This window comes from Lepidochelys kempii, chromosome 23, assembly GCF_965140285.1.
Source record: "Lepidochelys kempii isolate rLepKem1 chromosome 23, rLepKem1.hap1, whole genome shotgun sequence".
In the NCBI taxonomy this organism is placed as follows: Eukaryota; Metazoa; Chordata; order Testudines; family Cheloniidae; genus Lepidochelys; species Lepidochelys kempii.
In genome coordinates this window covers 1431938-1451059 of record NC_136402.1, presented here as the reverse complement: position 1 = coordinate 1451059, position 19122 = coordinate 1431938, and the positions used below count along the sequence as shown (strand labels likewise).

Sequence of the window (19122 nt, the reverse complement as noted above, 5' to 3'; positions counted from 1 at the left end):
GCTGATTGGAAGCGATGCGCAGCACCCCCGGGAACCTGGCCCGTGCCTGCTCGCTGGGGCACAAGAGATTTCATGCACCGACATGAAATTAGCACCTTGCTGCCCCGTGACTGCGTGGCCAAAGAAGTAAAGCAACAACGGGCCATATCCGGGCAAGCCGCCAGGAAAGCCTCCCCAGGCGGCTACCCGGAGCCCCGCTGTTAGCGGTGGGCTTGGATTCTGGAGGCAGCTATAAAAGGGAATTGGGGGGGTCACCCCACCGGCCACACGCTGATCTAGCTGCCCAGGAGCCGCTCTGGGTGACAGACGTCTCTCCCATCGCACGCCCCGCGGCTCTTACGGTTACCCACCAAGCGCAGTAAGCGCAGGTTCATTCCCCGGCACACGCTGCTCCTTGCTTTTACCTCGTGGCCGCTGCAAATGCTCCCCGCCGCCTGGTGCCGTGTACAGAAATCGCATGGAAAGAGCCTTACAAAGCGTCTCCTTTATACAAATATAGTGTTTTATAAAGAACATTTACATGGCAAGCCGCCTGCAGGGCCTGACCCGCACTCAGCAGTGCCTTCTCTGGAAAATAACTTAGCGCTGAGGGGTGCTCGCCAGAGGCAGGGGCGATTTTTATATTCTCTCCCAGGTATGGATCCCATCCCATTATAATTATTATACACCCGAAACCCTGCCCCCCCAGCGGCCGTGACAGCGACCGACCCCGTCCAGCTCCATAGTGCTATGTCCGTGGCAGACGGCCGGGGGGCCTGGCCAGAAGATGCAGGCTGTGTAACGTAGTGCAGAAGGGCTGTTCCAGTGCCCATGGCTGGAATCAAGTCATTTCACAGGGATATTTCCTAGATTAGTAAAGGTTCACGCCCAGGAGATAATCGCCCTGGACGATGCATGCCCAAGATCTCCCCTACCCCCCAACGGGTCAGATCCCCTCCAGGGTGAGGAAGTCACTGTCCCGGCCTGGGTGCCCAGCAGCGCTCTCTGCATGAGGTTTAACGTCTGGCACTGGTGCCCCAAGAACATCCTGGTGGTGTGGCAGAGAACAGACACGGATCCCTGGCTTGACACACAGCACCGCCTGGAGGGAGACGGAGCAGTAAATCCCCGTGTTTAGCCACATATTGCCAGGGGCATGGTGCAGGCGTGGAAGGGCTGGCAATGCTGCTTCCAAGCACAGGCCCCTTCCAGCACATCAGAAGCTTCCCGAGTGCCCTGCGCCACCCAGGTCACTGCTGCCCCCACCCAGTCAGCAGCCTGGGGGTACAGCGCTGGGTGTGCCTGGCACCCAGTGCCCGAGAGGGGCAGCTCCCAGCTCCTTATCCACAGGGCTGGAGAAGATCTCAGTACAGCGCTGGCTGTGCCTGGCACCTGGCGCCCGAGAGGGGCAGCTCCCAGCTCCTTATCCACAGGGCTGGAGAAGATCTCAGTACAGCGCTGGGTGTGCCTGGCACCCAGTGCCCGAGAGGGGCAGCTCCCAGCTCCTTATCCACAGGGCTGGAGAAGATCTCAGTACAGCGCTGGCTGTGCCTGGCACCCAGTGCCCGAGAGGGGCAGCTCCCAGCTCCTTATCCACAGGGCTGGAGAAGATCTCAGTACAGCGCTGGCTGTGCCTGGCACCTGGCGCCCGAGAGGGGCAGCTCCCAGCTCCTTATCCACAGGGCTCGAGAAGATCTCAGTACAGCGCTGGGTGTGCCTGGCACCTGGCGCCCGAGAGGGGCAGCTCACAGCTCCTTATCCACAGGGCTGGAGAAGATCTCGGCGAACTTGCGCAGCTGCTCGTTGGCCGTCTGCGATTCCTCCTGCAGCCGCTGGTTGTTCTGGCGCAGACTGGCCACCTCTGCCTGCAGCATCACCTTGTCCTGCTTCTCCTGAGCGAGAGAGGGGGGTGTTTGGAGAGCTCCCAGCTGCAGCCAGCCCCACCCCCAGCCGGGCTACCAGCCTGCTGACGGCTCAGGAGCAAGGAGTGAACCCAGGAGTCCTGACTCCCAGCCCGCCTGCCTCAAACCTGCTAGGCACCCCAGCCCCCGGGCACAGGCAGGCAGGCCCGCCCGCTGGAGCTTTCCGAGAGGCTGCCCAGCGGCAGAGAGAAGGGGGTGCCCTGTGGGGCCGACAGAAGGGGAGGGGGGCAGCCCTGGTGCGAGCCCCTTACTTTCTGCAGGTCACTGTGTAGCTGCTTCAGCATGGCCTCCAGCTGACACACCTTCCCCGTCAGGTCCAGGGGCAGCTCCTCGCTGGGGAGGGGAAAACATGGGTCAGTGCATCTCGCCACGGCAATGGGGACCCAGCGCAGACAAGAGGAGCTGGCAGGGCTGTGGAGACCTGCTGCAGCCCCTGGGCACGCCAGGCAGCCTCCTGGCTTAACCCGCTGGTGCAGGGAGCCCCGGGAGCACAGGCCAGGGCAGCCTCGGGGTGGGGGAACAGTCTCCTTGGCCAGGCTGTGGCTGTGAGATGGGGATGGATGAAATGCGAGCACCACCCTACAGACGCACACAGAACCAGGGGCGTGAGGACGCAGCCTTGGTGGGGGGCTCCTGCCAGGCAGGCCGGCTGAGGCTGCGGTGTCTACCCCCCGCTCCCCTATAGCTAGCAGACTGCTCCTACGGCGCCCTGCCCTGTGGCACTCTGGCTGCAGCGCCAGGCGGTGGCTCCGTGACACGCCGGCCATGTGAGGTCGGCTGGGTTCCTGCCAGCAGGAAGAGGCACTGCATTGCCCTCGCCCACAGCCCAGGCCTGGAGGGCGCTCGCTGCCCCGACTGCTGCTAGACACACCTGTCCCGCCAGCCACCTGCCCAGCCCACCCAGCAGTGTCTGCCCTGTTACGGAGAGGGGCCGGGGCTTACCCGGGCACAGAACCAGGCGCCCCCGCTTACCTCATGGTGGGCGTGGTGCGGGGCGTGGGGCCCGGGCTGTGCGCTGGCGGGGCGGCGGGGCTCAGCACCGAGTCGTTGAGGGAGAAGAGGGAGACGGCTCTCTGCACTGCAAGGTAAAGGAGGGAGGTTTGCTTTGCCGCACCCATGCTGCCTAGGCAGCTGGGCCCTGCCTGGAGGGCACCCGCACTCCCTGGGCCTGAGCACTGCCCGCATCAGCCCTGCCGGAAGCTGTTTGCAGAGCTGTGTGCTGGAGAGGAGCTCCTCCCAGAGCCCAGTTACCAGGCAGCGCCCTCGGCTTGACTCATGCCCGCCCTCCGTGGGCCTCAGAGGGGGGGAGACCCAGGCTGCAATCGAGGCTTTTCTCAGCCTGAGGGGAGCCCGTCCTGCAGCACAGATGGCCAGCGGTCGGGGGCAGAGACCGGGCTAAGGGCTGGCTGGGCTCTCTGCCCCTCCTGGGAACGGCCAGTGTGACTCCTGCACGGTTGGTCCAGGACAAGCTCCCAGGCAGGGCCATGCGTGCCATGGATGATGTGCCACGGCCAAATGTGAACTACGTCAAATGCACCCAGGAGGAAATGCCAATGGCACAAGCCCCGGCAACTCTGGCCTATGGGGTGCCAGTCTCCACGGGGGTCCCTTGCAGCACCGGTATGCCAAGCACTCGCAGGACACCCCACCGGGCACAGGCCTAGCCCCTGGACCAGCTGGGATGCCGGGTGAAGTACCCTCCCTTCCCCGCACACCTGCAGCAGCTTCCAGGGTTAACCCTCGCTGTGCTGCCCTGCTGCTCACCCTGGCTACACGCCTTTCTCTTCCAAGCAGAAATTCGGGGGTTGAAATTTCCCTTTCACTGGGAACGGACACGGTTAGGAATGGGGGGGCAGTATTTGTGTGGGGCTGAAGCAGCTGCCCCCCCCCCGATAGGTACATTTCAATGAGGGAATGGGAAGAGACAGGGCGGTGAGAATCTGTGGGGGCTCAGTTCTCCCTGCTAAGGCACGGGCCATGCCTGCGCTCCCAGCGCTGGCCTCCTATGGCACACAGCTCCTCTCCGCCAGGCTAGCAGCCTTGTCCCAACAGGGTCTGTTTATTTTGCCATGTCAGCGAGGAGGCTGGCGAGGCCATGGCTCCCTGGGGTTGCGAGCGGCAGCGGAAGTCACAGGCGCGATGACGTGGAGGACCCAGCTTTGTTTAGAGGTGGCAGCCGGGTACGGAGAAGAGCAGAGGGGCGGCTCACCCCACAACGCAAGGGGACCCAAGGGCAGGGGAGGGACCTAAGCTGCTCTTCAGGCTCCTCTGGAGACTGACCTCTGCACAGCCCGCGTGCAGGGGCCACAGCAGGGGGATGCACCCCACCAGCAGACCCCCCCCCACCCCCAAGATGCTGGAAGTAGGGAGAGGGAGCAACGCAGAAGGGCTGCATGAGCTGATGGGATACAGGGGGCCCTGCTCCCCACCTACGCCGATGGGGTGCAGCCAGTGCTCAGCACTAGACCCACCCCCCACCCCTCCTCCCCCTGACCAGGCCCCATTGCACTCCAGAGGACAGAATTTGGGGCTTCCTGGCGCTCAGCTCTGTGCTCTAACCACTAACAGTGCTGCCCAAGGCAGGAGCCTGGGTTCCCAAACGCTCACCGCAGCAGTGGGGTCTTGGTGCTGGCACAGAGCCAGGGAACAGCCTCCTACCTGGGGAGGGGTCTCGGTCCCGGGAGGGTGCTGGGAGCGCCCGTATTTCTCACTGAGTGGCACGACAAGGGCTCCCGTGCGTCTCCCGGCCCTGCCAGAGCCCCGGGGTGGGGCTCCCGGCGACGTGAGCGTGACGCATGGACAGGAGAGTCCCAGCCTGTGTGGCCAGGGAGGGGCGGCATCCACACGGGGGCTGGGCAGCAGTAAAGACATCACTTGGCAGGGCAGCTCTAGGGGGAGGGAACGAGGGAATCCGAGCAATGAGCGGAGGGACTGTTGTGACCAGCTGCTCCAAGCTCCTGCAGCGCAGACTGTCTCCTCACGGCGCCTCCGAAGAGCTGGGGCCTCCTCGCACGCCCAGCGCCACCCTACAGACACCCCGCAGCCGAGAGCCCCGACCGGGACACTCGCCCCTTGGAATCTGCTCCCGCTCTGGGGGCTTGAGCCAAGCCCCCCCAATCACAGGACGGCTCTGAACCTGGGGGCTCGCCCCTCCCTCTGGAGGACACTGACCAAGTGCTGAGCTGGCAGGGGACAGCGCGGAGGGACTCCGCTGGTCCCGCTGGCCTGGGGCTCTCTGGCTCCGAGTCGGAGCTGAGGGAGGCAGAGATGGAGCGGAGGGACAGAGGCTCACAGGGATGGTGCACAGATGACGCACGTTAGGCACTTGCCTTTGAAACCCCCAATTCATACCCACTTCCCGTCACTGTCCCAGAAACCCCCATATCACGTCCTACCCTGCTGCCCCCAGCCCCAGGGTGCTGGAACAATGCATACAGTGGGGGCTGGGAGCCACTGAACTGAACTGTAAACCCTGGATGTGATGGAAACCACTTCCAGCCAGGGGGTGCTGCAGCACGCCCCGTACCCCTAGTTCCAGCACCTTGCCCAGCCCTTCTCCCCACTCTGCTGCCCTCTGCCCGGCTCTGATCTCAGAGCTCTACGGCCAACAATGCCATGGTCAGTATTAATCACCGTCGCCTCCTGCAAAGGGAGGTCGTGCCTCGGTTTCCCTCTCACTGCCATTAACTGGGCAATAATTTCCCAACGCCGCAGCTGTCTGGGCATGGCTTGGCTAACGCGGATTGGCAGCCAGCAGCACCACCTCCAGTGTGGCAGGGTGCAGCTCCCTGGCCGTGGGGAGCGAGCGTTCTGCAGACGCAGGGCGCTCCTACCTTCATAGGCCTTCGCAGCATTGACCAGGCTGGACCATTCCAGGCCAGCTGCCGTGTCGGGCAGGGGCATCAGCCCCGGGTCGAGGCGTCTCGTGGGCTTGTCCTGTACGTCGCTCAGTGACAGCTCCGAGGCAGAGATGGTGGCTTTGGGGAGAGCAGAGGGGTCAGAGGATGCTCGGAGTACCGGGAAACAAGCCCAGCACCTCCCTGGAGCAGCACTCTGTCCTGCTGCCAGCCCCCCACCCACTGCCCTGTGGTTACGCCAGGGCCAAGTGCAGCCCAGGGATGAGCACCCCCAGCTTGTAGGCCAACGAATCATCCCGCTAGCACCATGGGGCTGGTCTGCAGAATCCACATGATCCAGCCCTGCCCCGGCTCCTGGAACGGACACTAGGGCTGTGCTCAGACCAGCCCCGCCCTTCCCCAGGAGCCTGGGGAGACCTACCAGTGGGGCCTGGCCTCACTGCCACTCACAGGAATGAGGAGGGACCGAGGTGCAATGACATGTCCGGGCAGAGGCACACGGGGGAGGGAGGGACTGGTCCTGTGACGGTCCAGGGACACCCGCCTGGTGCTGGGTGGAGACGCCCTGGCTCTTCCCAGAGGGGAGCTGCACCTGCCCATGGGGAGACCCAGCTCTCGTCTACTACCAAGCACACGTGCAAGGCAGGGCCCCTCTCTGCCAGGCAGGGCGCTGTGTGCACTCCCTGACGAACCGGGATCGCGGCAGCACCCACGTCACACGCTGCCCTGCGCCTCTCACATTCGTCACCTAGGGACTCCCCGCCACGGGACATCCCCGTCCCCTTTCACAGCAAGGGCAGGTGTCACAGCTGGAGTCACGCAGCAGGCCGGGCAGAGCTGGGGAAAGAACCCAGGAGTCCTGGTTCCTGGGCCCCTGCTCTAACCACCAGTCCCCACTCCCCTTCCAGAGCCAGGGACAGAACCCAGGAGTCCGGGCTGCCAGCCAAGACCCGTGCCATACTCACATTTCTTCTCGGGGAGGCCCCCGGTGCCCGGCTGCGGGTGCTGCCGCCGGGTGGGCAGCGTGTTGGAGGGGTAGGTGCTGGTGAAGAGGACGTCGCTGGCCAGGGACTGTTCGAAGCAGGTGGCGTTGGTGTAGCTGGCATCTCTCCTCCCGCTGCACAGGCTCTCATCTGACAACGTCCGCTGGAGAGTCTTCTGCGGAGACTGTCGCAGAAACACAGTTACTTTCCGGTAGCACCCAGGGGTTGCTACTGGGAGTGTCACAGTAGCACCGAGAAGCCTCATCGGAGACCGGGGATGGGGACTGCACAGAACCAGGGTGAGAGACTGTCCCTGTCCCAAAGACCTCACAGTACAGTGTGGGAGGGGAAACTGAGGCACAGAGAGGGGAAAGGATTTGCCCAAGGTCACACGCTAGATAAGTGACAGAACTGGGGATGGAACCCAGGAGTCCTGGTTCCCCAGCCCCCACTCCCTGCCTAGAACTGGGAACAGAACCGAGGAGTCCTGCCCACTGGAGCACAAACACCACCCCCTTCCAGCGCCTGACTGCCGTTAGATGGATGGAAGGGAGCAGAGTCCCCCTTGTTTGTGGGGCCCACCCCATCGGCCTGCACCCACCATGGCTCTCTCCTGCTCTGGGCCCAAGCCGTCCATAATGATGAGCTTCTTCAGGTCGTCCTCAATGGTGGACTTGTAGTTCTTCCGCGGGGAGCGCAGGTCCCGGAGTGACGCCCGCAGCCTGGGCTGCCCGAAGACGTTCTTGGTGTTCACGTCAATTTGCCTAGAGCAGTGGGGGGGACACGTGGTTAGAGACTGGCTCCAGGAGCAGCCCCCGTTAGCCAAGAGCACGGCAGGCCCAATGGTCATTGCCCTGCAGGCACAGGGCCACCCGAACCAGGTGCCCTGAGGCAAGAGGGGCATCTGCCTCCCAAGACTCCTGGGTGTTTACAGCCCTTCTCGCAGTCAGGAGAGCCCCCACCCCTGCTCATCTGAATCCTGCGGAAAACTCTGTCTCCCGCAGTGCTCAGGGTGGATTTGGGCTTCACTCATCATCTCTCTGGGCCAGGACTCCATTTGTAAAGCAGTGAGCCCATGCAGGAGCGATGGAAACAATCATTTTCTTCACGAACTTTTGCCTGGTGCGAGTTATTTGTAGGACAGCTGTGCCCACAGGCTCCGACCGAGATGGGGGCCCCGCTGGGTCGTGCTGGGTGCTACACAGGCCCCGATGCGCTAGGCGCTGTCCAGGCCCAGTGAGACAGTCCCTGCTCCAAAGAGCACACTGTCTGGACAAACACAGAGATAGGCAGGGAAACTGAGGAACAGAGCAGGTGAGATGTGGGGCTACAACCCAGGAGTCCTGACCCCCTGCCCAGTTCCCTCCCCACTGGGCATGTGTGATTAGGAGAGATTCACGGGTGGTGTGATTCGACAGCCCGAGCTGGAGCAGGCCCCTCCTGATGCCCAGCAGAGATGGGCTGGAAAAGCTCTGAACTGTCCAGGCAGCGGCTGGCCCAATTCTGGCTTTTCTGGGGTGGTTTTTGTTTCCTGGCCAGCGCGGGAGCAGCATCAGATCCAGTGGGGCCAGGCGACGCCAGTGGCTGCTCCGTTTATTAGCCTTTGTAGGAGGCAGGGGAACCACCTGGATCCCACGAGTGAGAAGAGGAGGCCCTAAACCCTAGGAATGGGGCCACAGCTTCGGTCTCCTTTTCGTCCACCAGCCTTGCTAGCTGAAAGGCCAGGAGCCGTGGCTCCCAGCTGCCTCTTGCCGAGCTGGACTGCAGGATAGCGGCAATGACAGGCCCACAGTGCGTCTCGCCATGCAGCTAACAAACAGCCGGTGCCCGAGCGGGGCCGACGGGAACGCCAAGGGCTTGGCTCTCGCCAGGCTGGCTTTGGCCCCTCTCTGGCGGGAATGCTACCACTGGCCCCTCTGTTCTTCCTCCTTCGACCCCTGGCAAGACGCTGGCTCCATGAACCAGTCAATGGCCCTGGGTCCAGCTGGGCGTCCCTGTGGCCCCAGTAGCTGGCAGGAGACAATTGGAAGCCAGGGCCAGGAGTACAGAGTGTCCCTGTAGACTTAGCACTGAACGTGCCTGGGCCCGCGGGTAGCTGGGAGCTCCAGGCGGAGCATCAGGGGTGCAGCCCCCAGGCAGCCGCTCCTGCGGCCACACTGCTTGGGGGCACTGCTGCACACCTCTCCCTGGTGTGCAGGGCCCTGAGAGGGTGCCTGTTTGCTGCAGGAGGGATCCTGGCGCGGGGTGGACAGGGCAGGCAGGTGCCCATCTCTCGGGCTCCAAGCCCCAGCGCCAGGCGTTGGGAAGCAGCCACTGCTCGCACCAGCCAGGCAGGAGTCGTCTGAGACAGGCACACGGCCGCCATCCTCTCCGACCTTTGGCTTAACCCTCTTGTGCTGGGGAGGGCTGGCACAAGCCAGGTTTGCCATGCATCCTTGTGGGCACAGCCACCCATGCAGAGACGCCAGAGCCTGAGAGAGTGTGGGGGGAGACTCAGCCCCCTTGCACTCAGGCCCACTTGCTAGCAGCAGCTCCAGACCTGCGCTGGGGGGCACGGGGGGCCACCCATGCCCATCTCCTCAGGTGCCAAGCAAGAGCTGCCCAGGCTGGGGGCACAGGGTGGAATGAGGTAGTGGGCACTGGCTGGCCCAGCCGCAGCATTCGCCTGGGAGCGAGCGCGGCTCCCACATGCAGACGGGCTCGGCTCAGAACTCATGGTGTAGAACTGATCCATGAAATTGTTTTTAATTGTTCACTTTATTAACATAACTTCATAAGTAAAGTTTTATGAATGAAACTACATCCATTCATAAAACCAGGTACCCCAAGAACTGGCTAATTGAGTTTCATTTTCAATCCAATTGCTGCTTAAATCACTGAAACTTGCACGGCCTCAACATGGGAACTTCTGCTCCCTGTTTGCCGTTCCTTACACGTGGCCATGGTGTAACCCAAACTCCACTGTACAACGCTCACTTCATTTTCGCTAAACCCTGCTGGAACCTGATGAGTGTAGTTTCGATGCGGGAATGAGGGATGGATGGATGATGGACTCAACCTCCAGCCCCAGCCGGTCCTGATAAAATAAAGTGTAAACACCAAGGGCTGAAGATGCAGACAACAGCCCTGACAAAGCGAGAAGAGTCCACCCTCAAAAGAAAAGAACAGAGGTACAATTGAAGAATCATCGAAGCCAGGTCCCAGGCTGAAAGTCAGGTCTGCAATTGACGGGTGATCACTCACACCGGACCCAGAGGCAGCCTGACACAGCAAGACCTATAGACTCTGGATTCAAACTAAAGCCTACAAAAAGGATGGGTGAGATGGAAGACTTTGGAGGGTAACATTCTGCTGCCAACATGGAAGGGCATCGGTGTATGCCCAGCAGAGACCCAGTTCTTCCTTGTGCCCGGCTTTCCTGGCCAGTTCGCCGCCACAAGCCACAAACTCAAGCTACATTCAGGACTGGTAACTATCTAGCAGCTGCAGAACATTTGGGGGGTGTTTGTGTGTCTATGTGCGTAGGTATTAGATATTAGTTATTGGTCTTAAATCAAATTGTGTTATTCTAATAAACGTGATATCTTGTCTTGTCCCCTGAAACGATCCTGTGCAGTTTTGTCTGTATAACAACAGCAAGCTATTGAAGGCTATCGCTCGAGTACCATTCCCCGGAATGTGCTCCCCACGGCAGAGATCACACACGCCTGGTGCTCTGCTCAGCCCCATCCCACCAGCCAGAGGTTCAACGAGAAGCACTTACTTCTTTGGGTCTATGAAGGCCACAGGTCTTGTGGGGGTCTCCTCGGCTCTCTTCCACCCCGACGCAGGCTTGCCCCTGCTGGTCTGTTTGGAAAAGAAGGATTTGGGGACAGAGGCAGACAGCTGGAAGGAGCTGGACTGGGACACGTGTGGGGGCCTGGGATTCTCAGCCACGGGTGTTTTGTAACCCTGAGCAGGACGGCCTTGTCGCGAACTGAAATTACTACAAAGTAAAACAAAAAAAATGAAAGCAAATCAATTCCAGGTCAGGCGGAAATCTGATTTCACCCCCAGCACCAGTGCCCCCCGGCTGGAAACAAGCCACTCTGGGATGACCCACGGGTAGCCTTTCATCACCAATTCTAAAACAATGCAACCGCTACAAAACCCGGGCGGTTTCTGGGTTGGGATTAAAACTCTGCTGCTCCACGGTAGCGCTGGGTTTGGGCCAGAGACTAGCACGTGGCCCAGTCTCTTGGGCTTTGGCATGTCTGAGCATTTAAAGCAACACTGGAACTTTACAAACCAGCCCTGTCTGATAACATTTGACCTGCTGGTTTTACAATGGGGCAAGATTTGCAGGTGTGAGCAGGGACTTGGATGCGGGACTCTGTAAAGGGCCGGGATTCGGCTGGGGCGGAAACCCCGACTTGTGACCATGGGGACCCCGGAGAGGCACCTCAAGTTGGGAACCCCCAAATCACTTCTCACTGAGGGAATCTTGACCCCCAGAAGTTCGTGTGTAAAGTCTATTTGGCTCAGAGTTTCCAGTTTGTGATTCTGGGAAGGTAACGGAGATTTGAAGAGAATCGCTTTCCCGGCTGCCCCTCTACAGCCCGGTGCCTTGTTGGGGAGAGGAAATCAAGCAAACACAGGGGCTGCAAAACCCCTGAACTTGGCGGGGGAGCCAGGGGCTGGGGCAGAAGCTGCAGCTGCTTTTCACTGTTTCAGTGGAACAGATCTGGGGTGCCCTAAACACAGCTGAACGTGGCGGGGGGGAGACGAGCACTAGCTAACAAGCAGGGTGTTTACTGAACAGCCTGGTGTTGCCAACTCATGAGATTTGGGGCGTTTTTCCTTTAGGGCCCAGCTGCTGCAGTCATGTGAGTAGGGGGTTCTGTGCCTCGGTGGTTACAGAGAAAGGCCTGAAAGTGACATCCCAGGAGCTCCCCAACCAGACAGCAAATACCGAGCCCAGCGGGGAGCAGTTTGGAAATCCCATGATTCAGGGGGCCGGGCTCATGAGTTCTGAACCCTTGGGACTGGCAATACAGCAAGAGCTGGAACAGTGTCACCAACCAAACCCATGCCTCCCGGGGCAGTACAGGGCAGGACTTTTAGCCCGTGCTCCAGAGGGGTGCCAGGAACCTGCTCTCTCTTCGTGGTTCACTGTGACGAAGCGGGACTGTTCTTAATGTTTCCTCTGAATATTGAGGGGGTGCCTCAGTTTCCCCTAGGCAGATCTTAAGTATCTAGGGGGTGGGGCAAGGGTGTATGATCGTTGCAGAGCCCTAGAGGGCGGGTGTGCGCAGGGGTCTGGACCTTGTCTCCTGGCAACTGACGGCCTGGGCCCTTCCCCCCTGCAAGGTGAGAGCTAAAGGGTTGGAGAACAAAGGGATCCGGTGACCTCCTGGCCCGGGAAAGGGACAAAGCCCAGAGGAGGAGGGGCTGGAGGGAGTTTCAGTTTGGGGCTGGCTAGGACATGGAGTGAAGTGCAGACGTGGTTGTCTGGCTCACTGGCCCCCAAAATGGACCCAGCTGAGGGGTCCTGTTCTCTGCACCTACAAGCTCTGTGTTAGACCATGTTCCTGTCGTCTAATAAAACTTCTGTTTTACTGGCTGGCGGAGAGTCCCGTCTGACTGCGGAGTTGAGGGGCAGGACCCTCTGGCTTCCCCAGGACCCCACCTGGGAAGTGCACGGAGGGGCAGAGGATGCTGAATGCTCCGGGGTCAGACCCAGGAAGGTGGAAGCTGTGTGAGCTGTGGGTCCTGCAGACAGGCTGCTCCCAGAGAGGAGACTCCCCCAGAGTCCTGCCTGGCTTCGTAGGGAGCAGTTCCAGAGCATCGCCTGGGGACTCGGTGACAACTGGTGGCAGCTGTGGGATACATTTGGTTACACTCAGACAACTGCTCAGAGTTATACAACATACCAACATTGTTATACACCGGACTTTCAAGAGGATACAATTTCTGCTGTTCTTCCATTGCTTTTTTGACTTGGAACTGAAGTCTGTCAGCTTTTTGTTGCATCTGGTGGACACTCTCCTTAGCAGCCAGCCTTTCCTTCCGTCTTTCAGAAGCTTCTTTTTCCAACTGGGCCAAGGCTTGCTTCTCTCTCATTCGAATTTCTGCCAGTTTTTGTTCATGTTCCGACTGCAGGCCGTCTCTCAGGGCTTGCAGTTTCATTGCTTCTGCAGCGTCTGTAGCCTTAGGTAAGGGCTGTGCTCCTGCCTCCTGATCACTGCCCATTAACAGATCTCTCAGTGCTTGATTTGTAGCTTTCTTTCTAAAGCTTATCCCCTTTTCTGAACACAAACCTTCCACGGCTTTTTCGCCAAGGCCCTCATATGCTCGTTGCTCACCCATTGCAGCTGCTTTTTAACCATTCAAACTCTCGATACCAAAAGTCAGATTTGGACAGCGTGGGGTTCTGACCCAAAGTTTAATTGACCTGGTTCTGTGGATCCTGCCAACTACGCCACTGTAACGAGGCTGGTTCTGGCGGTACCCAACGGAGAGGCGCCAATTCAGGACAAACCGCTTCAAAGCAGGGCAGTCACAGCCCCAGGCTGGGGTTTCTGTGCACACCAAGGAAAACTAAACCAGCCAGCCAGAGAGGACTTTGGTCTCACCCCACTGGCTAACCACAAGTCACATAAGCTATTCCCTTAGACACCCCAGTTTCCCAGTATCCCCACCAGTGCCACTCGTTATGGGGACAAAGGGTTATGAAAACCAATACCCCAGTAAAAGAACAAAGGTTCTCTCGATCCCAAAGGACCAAGCCCCAGACCCAGGTCAATATACAAGTCAGACCTTATCCACAAATCATGCTGTTCCAAACCTTTAGAATCTAAAATCTAAAGGTTTATTCATAAAACAAAGAAGATAGAGACGAGAGCTAGAATGGGTTAAATGGAATCAATTATATACAGTAAGGGCACAGTTCTTGGCTCAGGCTTGTAGCAGTGATGGAATAAACTGAGGTTCAAATCAAGTCTCTGGAGAACATCCCTAGCTGGGATGGGTCATTCAGTCCTTCATTCAAAGCTTCAGTGTAGCAAAGTCCCACCAGAGATAAGAAGCAGGCAGTTGTCACCGAGTCCCCAGGCGATGCTCTGGAACTGCTCCCTACGAAGCCAGGCAGGACTCTGGGGGAGTCTCCTCTCTGGGAGCAGCCTGTCTTCAGGACAAACAGCTCACCCGGCTTCCACCTTCCTGGGTCTGACCTCGGAGTATTCAGCCTCCTCTGCCCCTCCGTGTGCCTCCCACAGCGAGTCCGCCCAGGCATGATCCTGAGGAAGCCAGAGGGTCCTGCTCCCCAACTCCGCAGTCAGACGGGACTCTCAGCCAGCCAGTAAAACAGAGGTTTATTAGATGACAGGAACATGGTCTAAAACAGAGCTTATAGGTACAGAGAATAGGACCCCTCAGCCTGGTCCATTTTCGGGGGCAGTGAGCCAGACAACCAGGTCTGCACTTCACTCCATGTCCCAGCCAGCCCCCAACTGAAACTCCCTCCAGCCCCTCCTCCTCTGGGCTTTGTCCCTGTCCCCGGGCCAGGAGGTCACCGGATTCCTTTGTTCTCCAACCCTTTAGCTCTCACCTTGCAGGGGGGGAAGGGCCCAGGCCATCAGTTGCCAGGAAACAGGGTGTCAGCCATTCTCTGTGTCCAGACCCCTGCACACACCTACCCTCTAGGGCTCTGCAACGATCATATACTCTTACCCCACCACCTAGATACTTAAGAACTGCCTAGGGAAACTGAGGCATCCCCACAATATACAGAGAATACATTAAGAACAGTCCCACTTCGTCACATTCACTAACGGGCATTTCACATCCTGGAGGGGAAGAGGCTTTCTGTGAACGCCCTTCCCTGCCTCTCCCAAGAGACGATTCGTCCAGGCCCATCCCAGCACCAGAACATTCAGGTTCCAGGGGAGCAAATCGGCTTGGCCCGCTGGCTTTGTCGGAGTTAGGGCCGATTTACCCCAGCTGGGGATTGTATTTCTCCAGCACAGACCTAACGCCTTCAAAAGCTACCTGGGCTTCCGTTCCACTGCCAGGTGCTGCATACTGAGCAGCAGGAGGGCTCAGCTGTGCTGGCTGTTACCTGGAGGACACTGGCCAGGAACCTGTTTGGAGCTTTGCCCTCCAGCTCCACAGCAGGGGGGAGCTCCGCTGGCTGTTCACGGCTGCCAGATGTAATGCCTCCCCCAAGCTGGGCCATGGAGAGTGCTGCAGATACAGACGCTGCGATGACCGGAGGACACAGATCCCCCGTCTGCAGACTCTGCACGAAAGCAGCGTCTTTGCAGGGGACAGCAAAGGGGGACCTGACCCACCAGATCTGAGCTATGTTTACGCAAGGCCTCAGCCTTTCCCCCACCTACCTCTCGGGGGTTCCTGGGTATTTTGCTGTGTACTCAGACCTCCCCGGCCAGTGTCTCTCACCCAGACTGGCACAGCCCATGACCGGAGACACTGCCCAGCTCCAAGCAGTGGCGGAGGGAGGAAGTGGCTGGCCAGGAGACTAGCTCTTCCCCACTTTCCTCCTCTGTCAGCCTCCCAGCAAGAGCTCAAGCAGACCCTGGAGCCTTCCCATCACAGGTGGTGGTGGGGGGTTCCCCCTGCTTCCCACCCATCCCCCACCAAGCACTCTGCGCTGCACAGGCCAGGTTACCTTGGCTGCTTGAAGAGCTCACTGCCATGGTCGGGGGCTGCGGCAGGCCCGGCCACACTGGCCCCTGCTGCGTACATCTTAGGCCAGTGGCCCCGGCTCTGGCTGCCCACGCTGACAGCAGGAGAAGGCTCCCGCCTCTTGCTCCCGGGCCGCCCCCCCGTCTCGTGCAGGCTGGCGTAGCGGGCAGAGCCCGGCAGGGCTTTGGGCAGCTGGTCTCTCTGTGGCCCCAGGCGGGGGGGCTTGGGGTAGAGCATGGTGTCAACGCCGCTGTCGCTGGAGGCCCCCTTGGAGACGGGGTCTGGCTCCCCCTCGGCAGGGTCGGGCGCGTCAAACCAGCGCTCATCACTGTGGCTGCTGGAGGCGTTGCTGGACAGCGTGTTGCTGCTGGAGTGGCTGGAGTACTGAGCCTCGCCCTGCAAAGACAGCCCCGCCGCGGGTCACCGGAGAACGGCCAGCGGGACTCCTGCCGCACGCCCACCACTGGGGGTCTGAGCCCTGTCCCGCCTTCTCCAGCCAGGGACCCCCTGGGGAGAGCTGTGGGGATTGAACCTCACGCCTCCGGAGGGCTCCCGGTACCTCGGCAGGGCTGGGACCCTTTGAGGGGCTTCTTTCTGAGATGCTCAGATTGCTGGGTCTGGGGAAGGCGGGTGCAGTCCGGCGGGTCAGTCAGAGCGCCGGGGCTGGGCCCACATCTGAGTTCCCTTGCCCACAGACTAGGCAGCGGTGCGCTCACTGGGGAGATCATGGGGACGGCACAGCGCCCCCAGGCAGGCCGGGCAGGGCGTACTGGCAGCCCCGGTTCTGATGGGCTGGGGCATTCAGAAGCATCACCCGCAGCAGGATCGCTGTGCCCGGCGGGTTAGACGACAGCCATGCCCAGACTACGCTACAGCCGCTGTGGAGACAGCCCAAGGGAGGCCGGCCTGCGTTGGGGATGCAACGCAGCAGAGGCTCTTGTGCAGCCCTGCAGAGCGGGGACAGACGCCGAGCGGCTCCATTGCTCAGCCGCGGTGGCTGCAGCAGCCTCTCCTGCTGACAGATGGGTCTAACTGGCTCCGAACGCTCCTGGAGATTCGCTCAGGTGGGTGTTGCTCTCAGGATATAGCCCGGCCCTTCCTAAAGCACACAGTGCTGGGAACCATGCTGACCACACAATCCGGGGCAGCGTTTCCTGCCTGGCCCCCACCCCCAGAACAACAGCTCCTAGACTCAGCTCCCCTTCAACTGGGGGCAGACGCTGATGCGGGGCTCAGCTTCCCTGGGGTATCTGCCCCGGCACGGTCGCCCCCCCCAGGCCCAGACCTTTTCACTAGGCCTCTGCACGAGAGAAACCCTACGAGCCGAGCTGGCTGCTTCTCACCAGGGGAGAGCCAGGACATCCCTGTGGCTCGCTGGGGCTGGGGCAGGAGCAGGGCAGAGGGGCCTGCCTGCTGTAACAGCTCCCAGGCACCATGTGCTGCAGCCCACGTGACCCAGGCAGGACACTCGCACCCGGAGAATGCAGTGAGTAGCCTGGGGCCGGGTTCAGGGAGAAGCTCCACTCACTTTGGAAGGCCGGTTGGGAGAATCCTTTCCTGCCAGCTCCTGTCTGCTGGGCCGCTTGGTCATGCTGCTCCCCGTCGCAGCAGGGAGCCGGGACTGCACCGGCACGTGCCACAGGGGTTCTGCAACAATCCACCACCACGCCACATCAGGAACGACATGCACAGCAGGCCCCGTGGATCCCAGGGCACCCACCACCGGCCTGCGGCATGTCAGACCGCACCGGCAGCCTCCTCTGGGGCAGAAGGCGCCAGCCTGTAACCGGAGTGCAGTGCCGCTAAACGACAGCACAGGGCAGGGAGGGGGCAGCTTTAGGGAGCTGGTAATTAGCCACGGCTAGAACATCGGCCCCTGCGACGGGAGCCACTAGGGGACAGGACACTGCTCCTCCCTTGCCCAGCCCAGCCCCCATTAACGCAGCACTGGCCTCTCCCAGAAGGAAGAGCACCTCCCGCCCGCACACAGGGATTTCCAGAGAAATCCCCGCCGAGCCGCACCCTAAGCCATACCGCTGGAGGGGCCCCTCCCAAGGGGTGAGTCCGCCAGGGCCGCGGCAGAGCCTGCTGGCGGACACGCCAAGCTGGTCCCACACAGCTGTGCTGCCCTAGCTGGTCAGAGGGAGTTTGCTTTGCTCATGATCCCACCAAAGGAAATCTCCCCGCTTGCTCTCCCGTCGCTGATACAGACCAGCTGTGTGCAGCTGGTCCCCGGTGTCTGTTCTAAGGGCTTGTCTCGGCCACCCCTTCATGCTGAGTGGGGCTAGGGCCCTGTTCCTGCAACCCCCCAGCCTCACGAACATTAACCTGCTCATTGGCTCACCACCTGAGGGCAGGAAGAGCAGAGACACAGAGTGGGGAACATTTTCATAGTACCCAGGTGACTTACCCACCTAAGTCCCATTTCCAAAACAGGCATGGAGGAGCCTAAGTCACCTAGGCGCTTGGAAAATGTGCCCCAGAGAGATTGAGGCATACCTTGACTCAGGGCTGACTGGCCAATCTGAGACACCTCAAAGGGGCCCACTGTACACAAGGCAGAGATGGGCACCTCCACCTGGTCCCCAAACCACCTGTCCCCAGCAAGCCTGAGGCACGCCAAGTGCCAGCCCAGTGCCTCCCCGGATACCGCTGCAAAGAGAAGCAAGCAAAGGATGGTTCAGCAAGGGGTAAACCATTCACCAAAGTGGGAACCAATCCAGTTCTAATCCCCTGTTAATGACAGGGACCTGGAGAACTTTAACAGCTCCAGTCCCTCGGGGGCAGCTTTCCTGCCAGCCAGAGCAGCTGCTGAGTCTGGCTGGATCCAGTGGGTTCTGGGTGTCTGACTCTGGGGAGGACCAAGGTGCGCCAGGCAGACAGGACACCTGGTCTCTACTCCCAGCTCAGCCCATGACCTGCCTTGGGGAAACTGCCTCTATGGGCCTCTGTTCTCCTCCCGCCGTGTGAGGCAGCGCCCGGCACAACAGAGGCCCTGACCGCTGGTGGTAACTGGGCCTACACATTCATTGGGAGCTCAACTGTAAGAAGCATGTGAAAGTTCACAAGAGATCCCAATACCTCGAACTTTTGGCCTGCTGGGGAATGAACGATGGAAAATAGGTCAAGTTGGTTTCAGTAACAAATGTTATGAACAAGGGCAAGAAAACCCGACAGAGGCTGAGCCAGTCCAAATCACCACCAGCACGAGTGACTCATGGACTGGGTTAACATCACGCTTCTAAAAACAGACCATGTGGAGCCAGAAATTAATGCACCAAAATTGGTGCGTGGGATATTAGGCCTAATGGTTGGCTGGAATAACGAGGGACGAACTATGCCACTGGATTTTCCCCTTTCAGGGGTTCTTAAAAAGAGACTGAGAATCTCAGCAGGCTGAGGGAGCAGAGCAGACTGAAGGGTTTCCATCACGAGAGGGTGGCCAGCAGGCCTCACTCCCGTTAAAGGAGCTGTGTGCTTCACCTCAGCCCATGGTGGGGACAGCTCATTGCCACCAGAGCCGAGCCTCTTTCGTTTCCCGTCCCTGCTGTGTTACGCTCTTCCCCTCCATTTCTTTCCTCCTGTCCTGTCTCTCACTCTCTCAGCTTCTAATCAAAGCCTGAAACCAGCTGGACAGCCTCAGCACAGCCAGATGAGATGGCCACTGCCCTGCCCGAGGACGATGTCCCTGAGCAG

At 60.1% G+C, this 19122-nt stretch overlaps 1 protein-coding gene across 5 annotated transcripts in view; it reads right to left on the bottom strand.

The window, feature by feature from the left end:
* Positions 1–469: 469 nt before the first annotated feature.
* Positions 470–19122, bottom strand: part of SIPA1L3 (signal induced proliferation associated 1 like 3) — a 112378-nt gene continuing 93725 nt past the window's right edge. For 4 of the 5 annotated variants that reach the window (XM_073322303.2, XM_078850275.1, XM_078850276.1 and 1 more), the window contains 9 exons: positions 16955–17073; positions 15410–15822; positions 10505–10726; positions 7343–7505; positions 6724–6925; positions 5735–5878; positions 2874–2979; positions 2153–2234; positions 470–1871 (listed from right to left, as the gene is read on the bottom strand). In XM_073322303.2, coding sequence (XP_073178404.1) covers positions 1725–1871; positions 2153–2234; positions 2874–2979; positions 5735–5878; positions 6724–6925; positions 7343–7505; positions 10505–10726; positions 15410–15822; positions 16955–17073 — 1598 coding nt within the window. In that variant the 3' untranslated portion in view covers positions 470–1724. Of the gene's footprint in view, positions 1872–2152; positions 2235–2873; positions 2980–5734; positions 5879–6723; positions 6926–7342; positions 7506–10504; positions 10727–12409; positions 12600–15409; positions 15823–16954; positions 17074–19122 lie in introns of those variants that run through there. The other variant, XM_078850278.1, reaches the window with a different exon arrangement.